Source organism: Thamnophis sirtalis, unplaced genomic scaffold, assembly GCF_051295495.1.
Source record: "Thamnophis sirtalis isolate CommonGarterSnake01/CBP01778 unplaced genomic scaffold, rThaSir2_p1.2 scaffold_2, whole genome shotgun sequence".
Lineage (NCBI taxonomy): Eukaryota > Metazoa > Chordata > Lepidosauria > Squamata > Natricidae > Thamnophis > Thamnophis sirtalis.
The window spans coordinates 173606796-173624463 of NW_028261382.1; the positions used below are offsets into that span (position 1 = coordinate 173606796).

The 17668-nt window shown below is 36.7% G+C and overlaps 1 protein-coding gene across 2 annotated transcripts in view; it reads right to left on the reverse strand.

Moving 5' to 3' along the window:
• CDYL (chromodomain Y like) overlaps nt 1–17668 on the reverse strand; it is a 98141-nt gene that overhangs the window by 30932 nt on the left and 49541 nt on the right. For both annotated transcript variants that reach the window (XM_087707514.1, XM_087707515.1), the window contains exon 2: nt 16755–17409. In XM_087707514.1, coding sequence (XP_087563640.1) covers nt 16755–17409 — 655 coding nt within the window. The remainder of the gene's footprint in view (nt 1–16754; nt 17410–17668) is intronic.

Below are 17668 nucleotides of genomic sequence, written 5' to 3' on the forward strand. Positions count from 1 at the left end.
AAAAATCAGAAATTGATTTCTCTGTAGGATGCATTCCTTGTTATTAAGAACTTGCTGGATAGCAGAGAGGGAGAAGAACATAAAAGAAAGACCAGAAATTTTCTTTAACTAAGGTTACTTTTGACCTCTAGAAATCCTGGCTGGCTCCTAGATTTATAAATGTTTTGATACCCAGATTAATTTAGTATATATTCCTGGGAGCACCATAAATAAAAGGAGTGTTTTCCAATAAAAATTAAATCCAAGGGACCAAAAGCAAACCCTTGTTTTTCCACTTTTAAAAGTGAATAAGGTATAGTTTTAAATTCTTACTCTATTTTCAATCTTTTTCACAGACTTAATAGAAGCTATAGCTAAGTACATTCATTCTCTCATTCTCATTCTCTCTCTCTCTCACGCACACACACACACAGAGGGGGATATTGTGAATAAATCTAAAATTCATTTTTTATTAGGGCCAACTGAGATTCACAGTCATAAGCTTTGAGTTTCTCAGAGTGGAAGTTAACAAAAAGAAAGGACAAGTAAAAAAATGCTAGTAAAGTTCATGTTGAAGAGAAATGAAGCAATATTTTCTCAGGGGATATGATAGACCTTCTCTTTTGGGAATACTATGCTTTATCTTTATTAAATACTAAATATTATTAGATACAGTATTAGAAAAATACTAATAATTACCAACTGAAGGTCTTAAAAAGAAAATCAATGCATCACATAGATACTTACAACACTGCAAGCTGGGGAATCTGTAACAAATGACCTAAATTTACTATTCAATCTAAGCAGATTGTCCTTTATATGGGGTCATATGCAAAATAATAATTTGGTAATGTTCATACTTACAAAAATGAAATTAATTTTAGATACATATCTAGGTACATATCAATGAAATAACGATAATGATTTAGGGAAAAGAGTATCCTAGCTGGATACTTAACTGTTGGGATTTTTAACTGAACAGGACATTGACTTTTTTCAAAGAGGTCAAAAATATAGGTAGCTGTGTAGGTTCTGGCATAACACGTAATATTTAGGCCATTATGAAAAAATAAATCCATGTTGTAAAATACATTTTTAAAAAGCACACACATACCTTAGCTTTTTATTTGGTGTTTTTAACTTTCTAAATAATAGCAATCTGATAGTTTGTTTAATTTTTAAAAGACAGAATGATTGCCTCAGGAATCAGATTTGTTTGACTAGAGTTTCCTTTGTTTTTTTTTATACGAAGTATTTATCTACGCATAATTTAGTAGTGAAGTAAATAAACTGTGCTATAAGGGTTTAAAACAGTGGTTCCTAACTATTTGTTTTTGGTATCACTAGTTCACTCCATCAGAGTCCCTAGGGCCCATCAACATAAAACAAACAAACCCTATTTTTATTTGCAGTTTATTATATTGTTTATAATATATTTCTCATATAAAATTTCAAAAACATTAAAATGTTTCAATAATAGCTACTATTCTAACTTTAAAATACAAAAGAAATAATTTTAAATCATTAATAATAATCAAAATTATTGGTGAAAAACTACTGGTGACATTCAAATCAGCCCTTTTGACCAAACTCACCTTAGAGCGAAAACTGTGGGTTGCATGCTTGTTCGGAATTAGTTTAAGAGGTTCCACCACAAATACACGTACAACAAAAGCGCGCCTGACTAAACCGCGGTGTCTAAAGCGCGGTGACAAAACCGCACGACGAATGAGCGACTAATTAGCCTGAAAGCGCGCCGACAAAAGTGCGCCGACAGAAGCGCGCTGTAATGTAACCCTCAACCTAACCCTAACCCTAAATCTTACCTTAAATGAAATCGCGCTTCTGTCGGCGCGCTATTGTTGGCGCGCTTTTGAAATCGTGGTTTTAGTGCCGCGGTGTTGTCGGCGCGCTTATGACGTTCGCGCTTTTGACGGGTCACGGTTTAGCGCGCTTTTGACGGGTCACGGTTTAAGATACCTGCACGCTTGCCACTTCACATCCTACTAATACTTTTAGTTGAGACAAAAGAAAAGATAACTTTATTCAAATGGATTATCTATAACTAAATGGACATTAGCTACCTCCTAAAGCCCAGAGACCAGATGCAGTGGTCTACAGGAAATATTCTAGCTTTTCTTTAAAACAAGAGTACAAAACTGCCAGACAGCTTAAGATTAGAATTCTAAATCCATAGGCAAAAGCAAAGTAGAAATAGGAGCAGCTAAGGACAAAGAAACCGCTTCCCAAAAAGCTTAGCAACCTGATACTTGTCTAAGAAAATGTAACCACTAAAGTGCCAAGCCAATCTTTACAATTTACATTATATGATTCTAACAAAGTAGGTTGTACTACCACATTGTTCATGCCAATTTTTGGAATTATGTTAAAAAAAAAACATTATAGACTATTTAGATAATGCAATTCCAAATGTAAATGTATGTAATATAATTCTTTCTGGTCAAAAGCTATAACATTTATTTATCTTTGTAAATTGGTTATTTTAAAAAAATCAGAAACATACTTTTTTCATCTTCATCAATAGGCTCAGAATTTAAAAATAAATAATGAACGTAAGTTAGTTCCCTTCATCATCAGATTCTGTGCTCATTTAATAAATTATTTCATTGTTTACATTTATTACGTACCAACAAACTGTAAATATTTTCTAACACTGCCTGGAAAGAAAAACATTCCATACTTTTACTGGAGTGACATGAATTGTATAACGTAATACTGTAGTTATGCTGAATGCTAAGAATTAAATCCTAAAGAAAATTTCTAAGATCAGAGATCGTACAGTTATATTGGTTTGACTTCAATAGCAAACTGAAATACTGCACTCTGGAATATAATTTAACTGAGAATTTGTAGAACTGCTGCCATTCGGAGTTGATCATAATTAAAACAAATATTTTATCTCGGTTATGAGATTATCTTTATAAGTATACATATAAGAATGTAAAAAATGAATAAATAGAGCCAAAAACACCATAATATCCTCACTTTTTCTAGTTCTTGAAATCTAGAATGTGCATAATCTTAGATGTTTCTTCTATCGTGGTTTGCCTTGTTACTGCCAATAGGGGAAGAGGGAGACAGGCATGGGAGAGAAATCACAAGATTCTACCTACCTACCTACCTACCTACCTACCTAAGCAGCCCATCTTGAAGTAGTCCTGTCCTTGGTTCCAGGCTGTATTCAGCTGGCCAGGTATGGTCATCTCTGCGCCAGAGCTTGACACTCAACTATGCCTTCCTTCCAAGTTAATTTCTTTGGGGAACTCACCACAAAGAGGTTTCCATAGATTCTTTCAGTGCAGCATTAGTCATCGTACATGCCATGTGCAATGATTACACTATAACTGCTTACATCTGGAAAGCCAGTCATGTGCCCAGAGTAGGCTTCATGACTTCATGAGAGATCTGAATGGAGTAACTGCCTGTCTGGTCTGCAATTCAGCTGGCGTCATATTGCTCATGGCTGTGAGATGAGCAGCATGGTTACAATCACTGTGTTACTTCTGTACATAGGCAGTTAGGCCAGAAGAGAGGAGTAAGCATAGCAGAAGACGACTCTGCAGTAATGAAGCAGAAACTTGGAAGGGAAGAAGGGGCTGCCTTGAGGATTTTGTAGGGCTGGCCAAAAGCCGAAGGTTTGCTGCTCTCTGCTCTGGGTGGCGTCTCAAGGGGCAGCCAAAGTCTAACAAGGCTGTGGACTTCACAGCCCCTGCTGGCAACATCTGCTTCTCCCCAGTAGGAGTAGAAAGGGGAGATTTGCCCCTCACTTCTCTGGTTTAGCATCATACAGTGGGTGGCAGCCCCACTCAGAGAAGCCAGAGCTTAGAATGATGCAGAGCAGCCCAAAGTGTACAAACTCGCCCTCTGGCTTCTGCCAGGATTATGAAGTGTGAAACACAAAATTACAGGTGATTTTTTTTTTACTGTCACTCTACTGGCTCATGTGGTTATCTGCATGTCCATAGGCCAGACAAGACCACCTGGCTCCCTTGCGATCTCTTCCACAGGAGCAGACTTAGTGGCAGTTCGAGGTGGTAGGAAGCAGGCTTGATGGGAAAGGTGAATTGAGCCCATGAGACCTTTGTAGCTTTTTATGTTTTTTTCAGGGGCTCTAAGGCTGATTCAGAGCCTCACTATCTGCTAGTAAAATGTCCATTAGTTAACAGGGATTCATTAACGTCAGGACCGTTTATAGCACACTACTAAATACAACTGCAAATAGATTATCACATCATCCGAAATGCCACTAGGGACGTGATATAAAATTGGCATGCTAGAGAGATCAAATGTTTTGTACTGTACTTGGGACAATGAATTAAAATTTGTTATAAATCTTTCATAAGACTAAGAATGCTGCTGTGAAGTTGCTAAATTGCTTTTCTAAAGACAATTATAGTATCATTTATTGCAGCAACTGATGCATGGATTGCTTGTCCCTTATCTCTTTAGTAATCAGGACATACATAACAACATAGCAAAGCTTTTTTTTAAAAAAGTCATCTGCAGGCAGCTCCAAAACAAAACTTGAAACATAAATAGTAACAGAAGGCCACAGAGAAGGATCATTTATGTAAAAAACTGAAAAGGATGGAATTGATGCTTGGTCCTATTTTTCAGACATTCCTTTAAAACTACATTTAGTTTTTTAGCTTCTGATTTGCTTTTTTACTGAGTCAACAGCAATATACACAGAAAATTATGGTTAAAAAGAAAAGTAAAAAGTGAAAAAAGAAGAATATTTGTAAAACAAAAACCCATGCAGCTCACAAGCAATTATTTTTTTAAGTTACATTTAATTGGGCACCACCAAAGAATTCATCAACAGTGAAGTTAAATTCCATATAAACTTTTTACCCATTCCTTGTATTGAAAAAATTTATCCCTCTACTTAAAAAAAGAGGATGACGGAGGGAGGGAGGGGAAGAGAGAGAGAGGAGCGGGTGTCAGGAAACAAATACTATTTCTACTTTTTCCAAATTCCTGAAATAATTGTTTAATGTTAGGAAGGAATAGTATCTATCTGATTAGCAGGAATTCTAACACTAGTTCATTAGATTTACCATTCTTTGAAATCCTAGTCTTAACAACAATTAACTTTGTTGAAAGGTATTAGAATAACATTTCCAATCTGATATGCCAAAACCTCCATCATGTTTGTTTATAACATTTGCCTAAACCTTTTTAAAAAAATAATAATTATGGAAACAGGAAAAAAAAGAATTGTTAAAAGAAGGGTTTTTTTAAAAAAATCAAGTGTTATTCCTTTATTCCTACTGTAGTACTATTTAAAATGCATAATTATAGGCCCTAGATTAAAATTATATAAACTAGTTGTTCAATTAATTAGTATCCAGAAATTTTTCCATTGCTAAAAATGTATTAGTAAGTCAACAACAAGCATACAAATTAGTGGCACTATTTTACAATAACTTAATTTAAATCAACTATTTTTCTTATATGAAGAGTCAAGTATGAATTTATACTATTCATTCTAAAAGCTGGATATTAACCAGTGTCTGGCTAGTAGGTAGAAATAGAATTCAAAGGAAAGCAAATTCTTTATACCCTCGAGAACATGCTAGTGATACAGACATTGGGGTGTAACAAAGCAATATAATGGAGAGGTTATACTCTAGATTCACAATTGAATTATGCACTAAAATACTCTGTAACTAAATTAATGCCATGGTGGCAAAAATATCAGCCTATATATTGCTGAGTGAGAATGAATAAGGGAAGTTATTTTGCTGCTGAGTACATCTTTTTAGGAGAACATTTATGATTAATTGCCAAAGGGATTATTATATGAAAGAGAGAGGATGATACTACAAGAAGTGGCAGTTTCCCTAGAGTCCCATAAACTAATAATGTTCTCCATCTTACTAAATAAGTGGGAAGTCTCAACGAGATCTAAGTAGATGCCAGCACTTGATCAAATTATCAGGGATTGAAAGCTAAGCAAGAATTTGGATTAAGGCTATCAGGGAATTTCAGGGTTGAAGGTTGGACTGGAATGTTGAAAAAACAGGGAACAAGGCAAGAACAAACCAGAAGTGGTATTCAGCCAGTTCTGACAGGTTCTGGACAGGGGTAGGTTTCAAAATTTTTGCTTCCAGTTCTATGGGCGTGGCTAGGTGGGGGGGGGGAATGTGATTGAGTGGGTATGGCCAACTTGACATCACTCACGCCCACTCAGTCATATGAAAATCAGAAAGTCCACAATTGCCTCTTTAAAAAAATGCCTTTGGGACATTGCTAAAAGTCTACATGGATATATTGATATAAGCAAGCCTAAGAAAGGTGTTTATTTTTACTCTCTGATAGTTCTACCTTTTCTCTCATTTCATAAGTAATGTAACAACCTAAGAAGTCAGTAACAAAAAAAATATTCCCTGGTATTAATTCCTTTTTTTTAATGGAGGTTAATATTTTGGACAAAAAGGAACGTTTGGAATAAATAAGAGTTTGCAGCAAAGAATCAACAGAAAAAGAAGCCAACAACTCCAATGTGTAATTAAATATTAAAGTTGACAAATGATATCCTTGACAAGTTGATACGTAAAGAAAGAATTCAATTTCCCAAGGTTTGTATTAAATTTGGTAATGGAAGATATAGCCCAGGTGTCGCTCAAGGAACAGCATTCAAAGACTGAAGACTACCACTAAAAACCCTGCCCTGGATTAGTTATTCATCATACTTGAGTATTGGAGAGCATCCAGAGTAAGTAAGCTATCTGAAGATGACTTCAGGAAGAGAAAAGAGTATTTCCTTTTAGATACTGAAAAAAGGTTTATAGATTAATAACAGCATTTTGAATTGGGGCTGGAATTGGAAGCTAGTAAAGATAATAAAGAACTGCTGAGATGTATGAAATCTGTTGTAAACACTTGTTATCTATATCTGTAAAAAGCTTTACTTGTCAGCTATTTTAGACAGGTATGAATTATTACTTTTGGTTCTGCAACTATTTTTGCAGATCAAAAGAGAGAAAATATATTCCACCTTTCATTTTTTTCTTTTCCTCAAAGTCTCAAATAAATCTTATCTTCATTAGTTCTGGGCGATATTCAATTCAATTTGCAATTTGAGCTAAGAAAATCCACAAAATTATCCCATTACTTTTAAAATTGATTTTATGTCACTACCTTTATTCAGTTATGATTCAAATCAAGTATCTTTATTACAGTCTCTGACCAGCCAATACAGTAAGAGAGAAAGATAATTTCATACAACAATTTGTTATTGGGTGGGGGGAGGAAAAGGCAATGAGACAATAAAGGTAGAGGTAAAGGTTCCCTCGCACATATGTGCTAGTCGTTCCTGATTCTAGGAGGCTGTGCTCATCTCCATTTCAAAGCCGAAGAGCCAGCACTATCCGAAGACGTCTCCGTGGTCATGTGGTCAGCATGACTAAATGCCAAAGGTGCACGGAACGCTGTTAACTTCCCACGAAATATGGTCCCTATTTTAGTTCTCGCATTCTTTACATGCTTTCAAACTTCTAGGTTGGCAGAAGCTGGGACAAGGAATGGGAGCTCACCCAGTTATGCGGCGCTAGGGATTCAAACTGGCAAACTGCTGATCTTTCTGATCAACAAGTTCAGCGTCTTTGGTACTGAGCCACTGCGTCCCTTGCAAGCAGTGGTGGGTTCCTACTGGTTCAAACTGGTTCGGCCAAACCGGTAGCAGTTTGGCGGCCTGGGTCACTGGAACCAGCAGCGACCCAGGCCTGCCACACCCCCAAACCAGTTCTTGCAGCAGCACCATAGGCAGCGCCATCTTGCTTTTTGCTTCTGCGCATGCACTGAGCAATTTTTATTGCTCTGCGCAGGAAGTGCACATCAAGCCCGCATGTGTGCGGCGCACCCACGAGCAAACCGGCAGTAGTGACTGCCGGAACCCACCCCTGCTTGCGAGACAATAAAACAACATATCTAATTTAAAGTATAGTGCAACTATAATAATAATAACAGTTAGACTTATATACGGCTTCATAGGGCTTTCAGCCCTCTCTAAGCGGTTTACAGAGTCAGCATATTGCCCCCAACAACAATCCAGGTCCTCATTTTACCCACCTCGGAAGGATGGAAGGCTGAGTCAACCCTGAGCCGGTGAGATTTGAACAGCCGAACTGCAGAACTGCAGTCAGCTGAAGTAGCCTGCAGTGCTGCATTTAACCACTGCGCCACCTCGGCTCTTTGTGACTATGTGACTCGGTGAAAGTATTTGGCCACCTGGTAGTGAAGTGTTAGCATTTTTTAAAAATAATAATAATAAACATAAATGTTATCAATATGTCTCTCAAGTTTAGAGATAATTGGGAAGACTAGAGATGTCTTGGGACATCATAAAAAAATCATAGGTGGACATGAGCAAGATTTCCTATGTCTGGAAATTTTGCACAAGGGCAATTTTTTTGCAAATATGGACTCTCGTAAAATCTTCATGCCAACAGTGCCAATGCAAGGACCTCAAAGGGAGCTCTGGAAAAGGCCCAGCTATAACTGCTTGGAGTTGGATTATATAGATAGCCTACAGTAGAAGACTCTAATATAGTGGGATAGCTATACTAGTATGTATGAATCAGAGTTCTGAGCAAAAGAGTTAAGCCTAGTGATAACTGAGTCTGACTTAAGTTTCTGCTAGGAGCCAAGTCATCTTGTGCTGTTAAGTAGATGAGATAATTTGACTGTTCTTCCTCATCTGGAAATTCTTTTTTACATAAGGTTAGAACAGCAGATTCCTGTAAAAAAATTCAATTGGCTTTGGCAAAGCACATATATGGTTGACCACCATTATTTATATTTCAATAGTTCCCGTTCTCCAAATAAGACTATACTAACATTGGCTTTTATTGTCTCAATATATTAATCTGAACAGTTGTTTGTTAGAATTGCAAAAGTCTATTACACTTTATCATGGCAGTAAATTTAACAATGCATTATTTTGTCAAAACTAGAAAAATACTTGTCATGCCATGGAGATGGTATTTTCAGTTGAATTTGACTTTCTTTGGAACAATAAACTGTCCTAATTTATGCACTGTTTTTGCAATTTAACTTCAAAAATCATTTGTTATGTAGCACAAGATCAACATTTTGAAATAAATCTAAAATGCTCTATAAAACACATAATTAGTTCATTATATCTACAATATTATTTGTGATACTGAAAACAAATTCTCTTCTAAGTAAAAAATAAGAAAAAACAAGCATTTTACACAAATGTCTACATTATTTAAAACTACTTGGTTGAGTACTACTGTTAATAATAATGAACTCAAATCTTGAGTAAGAATTAATATTTTAAATTTGGTCACCATAGGTGTCAGCTCACATTTAAAGTTGAGCTTTATTTGCCATTCTATTGCTTGTTTTTTTCAGTGCTAAGCTATCCTACTGGGATTTCTTTTCACAGTATATTGAAGCTTTAACCATCATAAATAATGTTGTTTCATCTACAGATTCTTCTATTTCCCTGTTCACTACTTTTTCTGGGTCATTAATGTATGTAGTAGGTAGCTTAGGAATACAATTACTTTCCTCCACTGAATTGCAATAACATAAATATGAAGCATACAAGCTCATTAATTTTATTGCAAAATTCAAAAAGTTAAGTATTCCCTAAATTCTGATTCTGATCCCATACAACCAATAGAAATTAATTTTAAAAAAGCTTTGGCTAATGGAGGAGGATAGAAAATTAACAGTGTTATTCATTATTTCCCTTAAAACAGAAATTTAAAACAACTGTATTTTATAATCAAATTGCCATATTTTTCAGAGTATAAGACGTACCTTTTTCCCTTAAGAAAGAGGCTGAAAATCTGGGTGCGTCTTATACACTGAATACAGCATTTTGTTGCCTCCTGAAACCCCACCACTTCACCAAAATAGCAGTGCAAAGCTTGTAGAAGGCTTTCAGAGAGCTCCTGGGGGCTGGGGAGGGCAGAAATGACCAAAAATTATCCGAGGTCAGCTTTCTTTCTGGAGTTCAAACCATTCGGCATGGGAGGAACGCAAGCAACCCAAAGAAAGAGGCAGTAGTGGGGAGGAAGCGGTGCTAAGGCCGGGGCTGCTGAAGGAGGGGAAATGGGGGTGATACATGCGACTGATGAAGGAGTATAGGTGCCGAGCAGGTAGCGGTTCTGGGGCAAGACTGGAGATGGGGAATGGCACATTCCCCAGCCTGGCTAAGGTGGGAAATGAGCGGGCAGCGGCTGCAGGGCAAGGCCGGAGCCAGAGAAAGACTGTTGGTCTTACCTGAATGGTAGTTCTGTGCGCTGCAGGAGACTCCCTGCATGGGTTATAATTTCTGCCTATTAGCCCAGAAACTAAGTTTGAATTGTTTGGACATCCCTCCTTGGCTTGACTGGAATCAATTTCTTAATGAAGATTTCTCTTGAAATCTTTTTAGAAATACTCTCAAAATATTTTAAAAATGGAAAATACTTTTTAAAATATTTTAAAAGTAGAGATTCCAAAAATGTAACTATCACTGAAAGTATCTTCTTACTTGACTCTGAATCATAACTGAATGATGTAGGAGAAGAGCAGACAAAGCTGGAAGGTGGAGTTAAATGCATGATTAGTTTAGAGTCCCCTTATCTAAGGGTCAGTTAGATTTAGTGCTGACTATTTAGTGCCAATTTGGTGCTGATTATTATTTGGCTAGATTCTTGCAAAAAAGCAATAATAATATTCTCTGGCATTAACAAATAGTCCTGGTTACTTTTTTAGAAAGCTGTTACAGTGCAATGTTTTCAAAAATATTTTGAGTATATTTGGAGGTTTTGCAGTCCCAACTCCTTGCAAGGATTTCAATTACACACCACTAACCCCCCTGTATCTAGAAAGTCTGGACACTCATCAAATACAAAAGAGCTACTCTTATTTTGTTTCAATGGAACAAAAGGAGGAAACTCATTAAAAAACAAATAAACCAATCTGAGCTAAAATAGTTGAGCCTATAGTCAATGAGACAATATATAGCACATGCATGGTATATAGGCAGATCCTCAATTCAATTCCCAGCATCTATGAATAGACTTGAGAATGGTAAGAATAGCAGCTTAAAATAATGAAATTGTACACTAATTATTAAAATATTGGTAAAAATAAACTAATATGGCTCAAGCGTTTCACTATTGTGTAATAATTTTTTTAGCCAGTCTTCATGCATCAGAAAGTCATCATTCTTAATAGCCTGACAAAATGCAAACTTGCAATAATTTGCTTTATTTTAATCCCTTTTCTGAGGCTGACTCTAATCACTGATTAATCTCCAAATGTAATTATAGGCATGAGGTACAACTATATTTTTCCTTCGTTTTGTAATCATGACTGGGAATAAAAGATATGCCTGCCAAAACGATTGTGCAGATGATATTTTTTAAATTGGCAGATCAGACATTCTTTACTATGAATACCACATAACATTAAAGAAAGTATTGCGAGTAGAGGGGGGAAAGGAACTGAGGCATTTCAGTGGCAGAACATCCGTCAGCAAAACAGATTTTTGTTTCTCTACCACCTATCTTACTAAACATTATGATAGATCGGCTTCTTCATTGTTCAGCCACCAATTTTCTTTGGATACAGCAACTGTGAGGTGAGAGGCACTTATACAAAGCTGTTTATGATTTTTGCCTATAAGTATCCCATTATACAAAGGAAATATGACAGAAGAGGCATTAGAGAATCATCATAATAAGCAACAACCTTAAGGTTTTATGCACTTTCAATAATTCTTCTTAGGGAAACTGTTAGACTAGAATGATATAGTTGGCTTTCAAAACAGAGGATGGGATAATAATTACATATTTCTAGTGATATTATAAAAGATTTCAAAAGCATCATTGAACAAATAGTTTAAAAGCAGTAAAAAAACTGTTATAATATTTCAGATCTAGTGAAATATTAGATGGCAGATGTTGTCAGTTTTTAACAATCCCCTTTATTTTACATGCTAGCTGTTCCTGTTCATGCTAGCATTTATTATCAGAACCTTTAATTAAAAAATTTAAAAAAATATTGTTGCATCTAAATATGTAAAACGTGTTACAATTAGATTAACAAAGTTCACAAAATTTGTGAGTTTATATAGACAAGGTTTAAAATACAATTCAATTTTTAGTTCTGAAACTTGTAAGCATTACAATTAATACAAGTAGCCCTCCACTTATGATCACAATTGGGCCCGAAATCCCAGTCATGAGTGAAGCACTTATTAAATCAGACACTACATGATTGCTTCACAATCCTAACTTTCTCATTTGTGGAGGAGAAAATGCTAGTGAACCTCAGTATTCTGAAAGGTTTTCACCAGGGTTTTTGTCAGATTCCAGGTCCATTCAGGAGGATTTTCCCTTCCTGCACAGGAAGGGGTGTGTGTGTGTAATCCCTTGGTGTATCCAATGTCCAATGTTCTCTTTCCTTGCAACTTTGCCTGCCAGTTTCCCAATTGACTTTTTCCAATGAAGATTGCAAATGGTGATCACTTGATCACAAGGCACTTGGCAATCAGTCGTAAATGCAAACAGGTTGCCAAGTACCCAAAATGCAGTCATATGACTGGGAGAGCCAGCATGACGTTTTATCACAGCTGGAAGTGCTTCATGAGATTGTTGTGACTGCAAATGACTGGACTACCTGTAATGTGGTACTTGAGCCACAAAATATATATTTCCAATTATAACTGATGTATAAACTGACATAGGCAAGCCATTGTGACTTCATTCCCATATCAAGCCAAATCATAGTTAAGGAATAGCAATAGCAATAGCCCTTGGACTTACAATATATATTGCTTCACTGTGCTTTATATTCTTCTCTAAGCCATTTACAGTGTCAGTATATTGCCCCCAACAATCTCTAGGTCCTCATTTTACTGACCTCAGAAGGATGGAAGGCTGAGTCAATCTTGAGCTGGTGAGATTAGATCTGCTGGCAATCAGCAGTCAGCAGAATTAGCCCGCAATACTGTATTCTAGCCACTGCGCCACCATCTCTTAACTATAGTTTAGTTTTAGTATAATGTCTAAATTGACAAGCTACAAGAAGCAGTTATTCTTTTTCTAGAAGCCTTTGCACCTAGAAATTACCGCCTTAAAAATGTTGCAAAACACAGCTGACATGCAGCTGTTAACTAGGAATTCTTTATATTTGGAAGTTAAACTGAACCAAACCCATCTGAGCCTTAAATCTCCATTTGCAATGTGTTATTAGAGAAGTGATTTAAAATTTAATATTTCAGTGCAAAAGTTAAAAAGTGCACATCAGTTACTGAATCAGAAAGCAGTAGACAATTAACAAATACAGACATATGCCTAAAAGAACAGCAATTAGCATTTGAAGAATCTTGGCCTCTCTGTATGTTGGACTTATTCTCATTAGTCCCAGACACATTATGACTAATTTTAATGTATACTGAAATTGTAATCTAAAATAACTGGAGAGCACAAGGTTTCTTTATCTGGCTTGCGATAACTTTAAAAAAATGTATATAGCAGGGATGGCAATCCTTTTTCGCCTAGCGTGCGAAAAGTACACACTTGCATGTTCACCCTCATAATTTAATGCTGCCTCCTGCTACGTACCCCCTGTGCATGCACGTGTGTCCCCACCCCCCGTTGTCCCGCACATGTGTGCACGCTTTCCTGGAGACTGGGGAGGGCAAAAACAATCTCCACTGCCCCCACAGAGGCCCTCCGGGTGCTGAAAACAGCCCATTTCCCAACTTCCAGTGGGCCTGCTAGGTCCGTTTTTCGCCCTTCCCAGGCTCCAGAGGCTTTCTAGGAGCCTGGGGTGGGTGAAAAATGGCCCAACACGCAAACCGGAAGTTCGGGAATGGACTTCCAGATTGCCCGTTGGGCCGTTTTTCTCTCTCCAGTGGCTTCAGGAGGGTGAAAAACGGCCGAAAATCAAGGCTGAAAATCAGCTGGCCAACGCGCGCATGCCCACTGAAGTTAACAGGACAACACCTCGCATGCCCTCAGAAATGACTCTGCATGCCATTTGTGGCACGCGTTCCATAGGTTCGCCATCATGGGTATATAGAATACTGCTGACTTTTAGGTCAGAGACAATTTTCATTTGGATTTAGTAACTAATTTGTGGCTGTTACTAGAAATAGGCTCTTGTGTAACTTGGTTTTAGAACTTAATTGACCTGCAGGGGTGTAATAAGGCTGACCAGACTAGTGATTATGAGACAAGAGGTTTCCCTTGCAATTAAATAACTCTCCCGAACTTGAAAGCTTTGAGTGCCTGCTTTGAACATGTGCATGCCCAGAAAACATTTCATGAGCAAACTGTTCCTCTGGATCCAGCTATTGGACCCATGAAGCAACTGCAGTCATTTCACTGCTTGATGTGACAACTTTGGGGCTTTCTGGATGTAAAAAGTATATATTAAATAAATACGAGCTAATAAAACTCCCATCACATCCCTGGATTACTAACTAGGGATTGAGTTAGTGAAAATACAGCTTTATAATAAAGTTACATATTTCAAACGTATTTTCACTAAACAAGTAATGTCCATGCTTCTATCTACTTACATAGATTTGATGAATGTGATGAAAGAGATTATCTTTTGAACCAACTATAAAATTTATCTTTGAAGTCTATTACTGTTGTCCACTTTTTTTTAATCAGCAAGGATGTTTCTCTTGATCAATGCCACTGTCTTATCCAATATTTTTACAGCATTGCCTTTCTACCAAAATCAGCAGAGACCACAATGGCAAACTAGAAACGCAATTCTACACACACACACACAAAATCACCCATAACTGATCCACTACCAAAGCAACAACTCAACCTCCCACAAGAAAAGCTGTGTAAGAACTTTATTTAAACAAGCTCAACCTTACTGCAGCAACCCAGAATAGCAGAAAAAGGAAACAGAGCATCTCTACAACAAAATAGATACCCACAGGACTTTATCAAAAAATCCCTGACCATTCAACCCAATACAGCACAACCAACATAAACCCTATAAAGAATTACACTGCCATACATCAAGAATATCTCAGAAACCACAAATTGACTACTAAGACCACATGAAATCAGCATAGCACACAAGCCAACTAAAACCCTCCAAAACATTTTAAGCAAACCAAAAGAACCAGTAACCCCAGAAGAAAAAACAGGATTCATCTACAACATACAATCTAAGAACTGCAACAACCTCTATGTAGAACAAACAGCCAGAAAACTGGCAGAACGCATCCATGAGCACCAACTGGCAGTCAGAAGACATGATGAAGATTCTTTAATTTCACAACAAGTAGACAGATTTAACCATAGTTTCAACTGGGAAAATATGACAATCCTACACCAGGCCAAGTTCAAAAATGCCATGGTATTTCTAGAAGCCTGGCACTCTGACAAATCAGCCATTATTAGACACATAGACATTAATAACATCTATAGGCTATGCAAGAGAGACAATCAACAGCCCAACCAAAGAATCTCTAAGACCGCGGCCATCCACACAGACAGACAAGTCACCAGAATATAAAATGACAGCAAACAGCAGTCTCTATATTAGCACTGATGGTGTTACCTAGTTAAGGGTAATGAAAAATCTGCAAGAAAACAAGCACACTCAGAGAGAATCAAGAACCTCTCAAATCCTGTTCAAAGTAGTACAGTTCTAGAAACAGTCTAAGAAACATGATCAAAAGCTCTGTAACACATAGAAACCTCCCATATAAACCAGGACCTTTATATACAATTTCAATTCTTAACATCTATACCAAGGATATAAAACTTGTGCCGTCACATTGCCATCACATGATGTATCATGATGTTTTCCCCTTGGTGGAGCTGGGGTGGGCATGGCCTACATGAGATACATCCACCCTGCAGTCCGCCAGTTTGACACTCCTGAGCTATACTATAATATTTCAAATGCTTTATAATAAGATAGAAAAAATAAATACATCAGTGCGTTCAAAAGAATTATAAAATATGGGTAAGAGAATAGAGGGGATATCTGATAATGAATTACAACAAATTCAAAACATATTTTGTGCAGATGTCCACATCCAATGTCAGATAATTTTACTCCCTTCTTTTCCTGTGAAACTTCTCATATTCCCTCAAAGATTATGTTCTACCTAGAAGACTGTAACTGAATATACAGAACATATCATAGAGAAACAGCAATATACCAACAATTTACAAAGTAAATAAATACACTTGTCCAAAAATGAAAATGGCAGAATATACTGGTTCCCTATCAACATCAATGAACTTTACCATTTATTTCTAAAATCTATCAAACAAATAACAATTAATGGTTGGTAAATTCAAGACCCTGATAAAACCTGTCTTTAAAAAAATCAATCACAATATGCTTCTCAGAAAAGTGTACACTAACAAAATTTTGTTGTGTGTTTTATTGTAAGATTGGCTCCCACTTTATCTTTTGTAAGGGCCTGAAGATGTGATTTTGCCAACATGGACTCTAGTGATAAGGAGCCCCACTGGAAGTAGTGGGTTATCGGTTTTTCTACTGCAATTTTATCCTTATAATCCGCCCGGAGTCAACGAGAGTGATCTGTGTGACCACATAAATTTTCTTAATAAATAAATAAAAATTGAGAACATTCAAGGTAAAAAAATACATATTGCATATTTGATCCTGGAACAAATTGGGCAATGAGACAATTTCTGAAACATTAAAAAGTTACTCGTGAATATCTACAAAATTTGCTGGAAAACCTGTCCATCCATACATCTTACCTTTTCCATTTATTGTTAATGCAGATGCAATGGTAGCTGTTACTGGCACTGGCAATTGTGGCACTAATGAATGTATTCTTGGCCTGCTCCCCATTCTAGCACGTTCTTCTCCAGGACCTAATAAAGCTCCAACTGGTTTTTCTGCTGCCACCTCGGGGGCTACAGAATCTTCATGATCCTGCTCAATGCGATCCAGTTTATCAGGACTTTCATTCTGAAAGCCATCTACTGCTGTCCGACTCTTTATAGGACTTTTGGGCACAAGAATTTTTATACCTGATTTTGAAAGGTCCATGTTTTTTCTACCAGAGAGAGGAGTGTTGTTTTTCCGAAACTTCTGAGCAGCAAACAGTTGATTTTTTGATTCATGGTCTTTTCCAATAACTAAGGACTTGGAGGATTTTGAAAAAGAACTATTAGTAGATCGAGAAATTTGTTTTCTTGCATTATTTGGAGATGTCCTGTTTGTCCTTGTTAATGTGCTTTCTTTTTGTTTTTCATTGTGATGTCTGTTAAATTCATGTATATATTCTTCACAATTCACAAGGTGCTGTTCAGGTTCCCATGTGTCATCTTCACTCTCATAGCCTTTCCATCGCACTAAATATTCCGTTTTTCCTTTCTTGTTTTTTCTTTTATCAACAATTCTCTCTACCTGTTGAAAGAATTAGAGATGGCAATGAAGATGTACTTGTGAATGTTTAAACATGAATGTACAATGAGGCAATTTGAAATACAGAATCTAGAAAAAATTATATTTTGTTTCAATTGTACCAATTAATTTTGGCAATCAGTGTAAATAATTGTATACTCTTTATTAGTAAGCTCAAGCAACCTTAAATGTTGACAAATGCATGAAAGTATGCAATAAATTATATGATGATGACTAAAAAGAAAAATCGTACTAATATCAT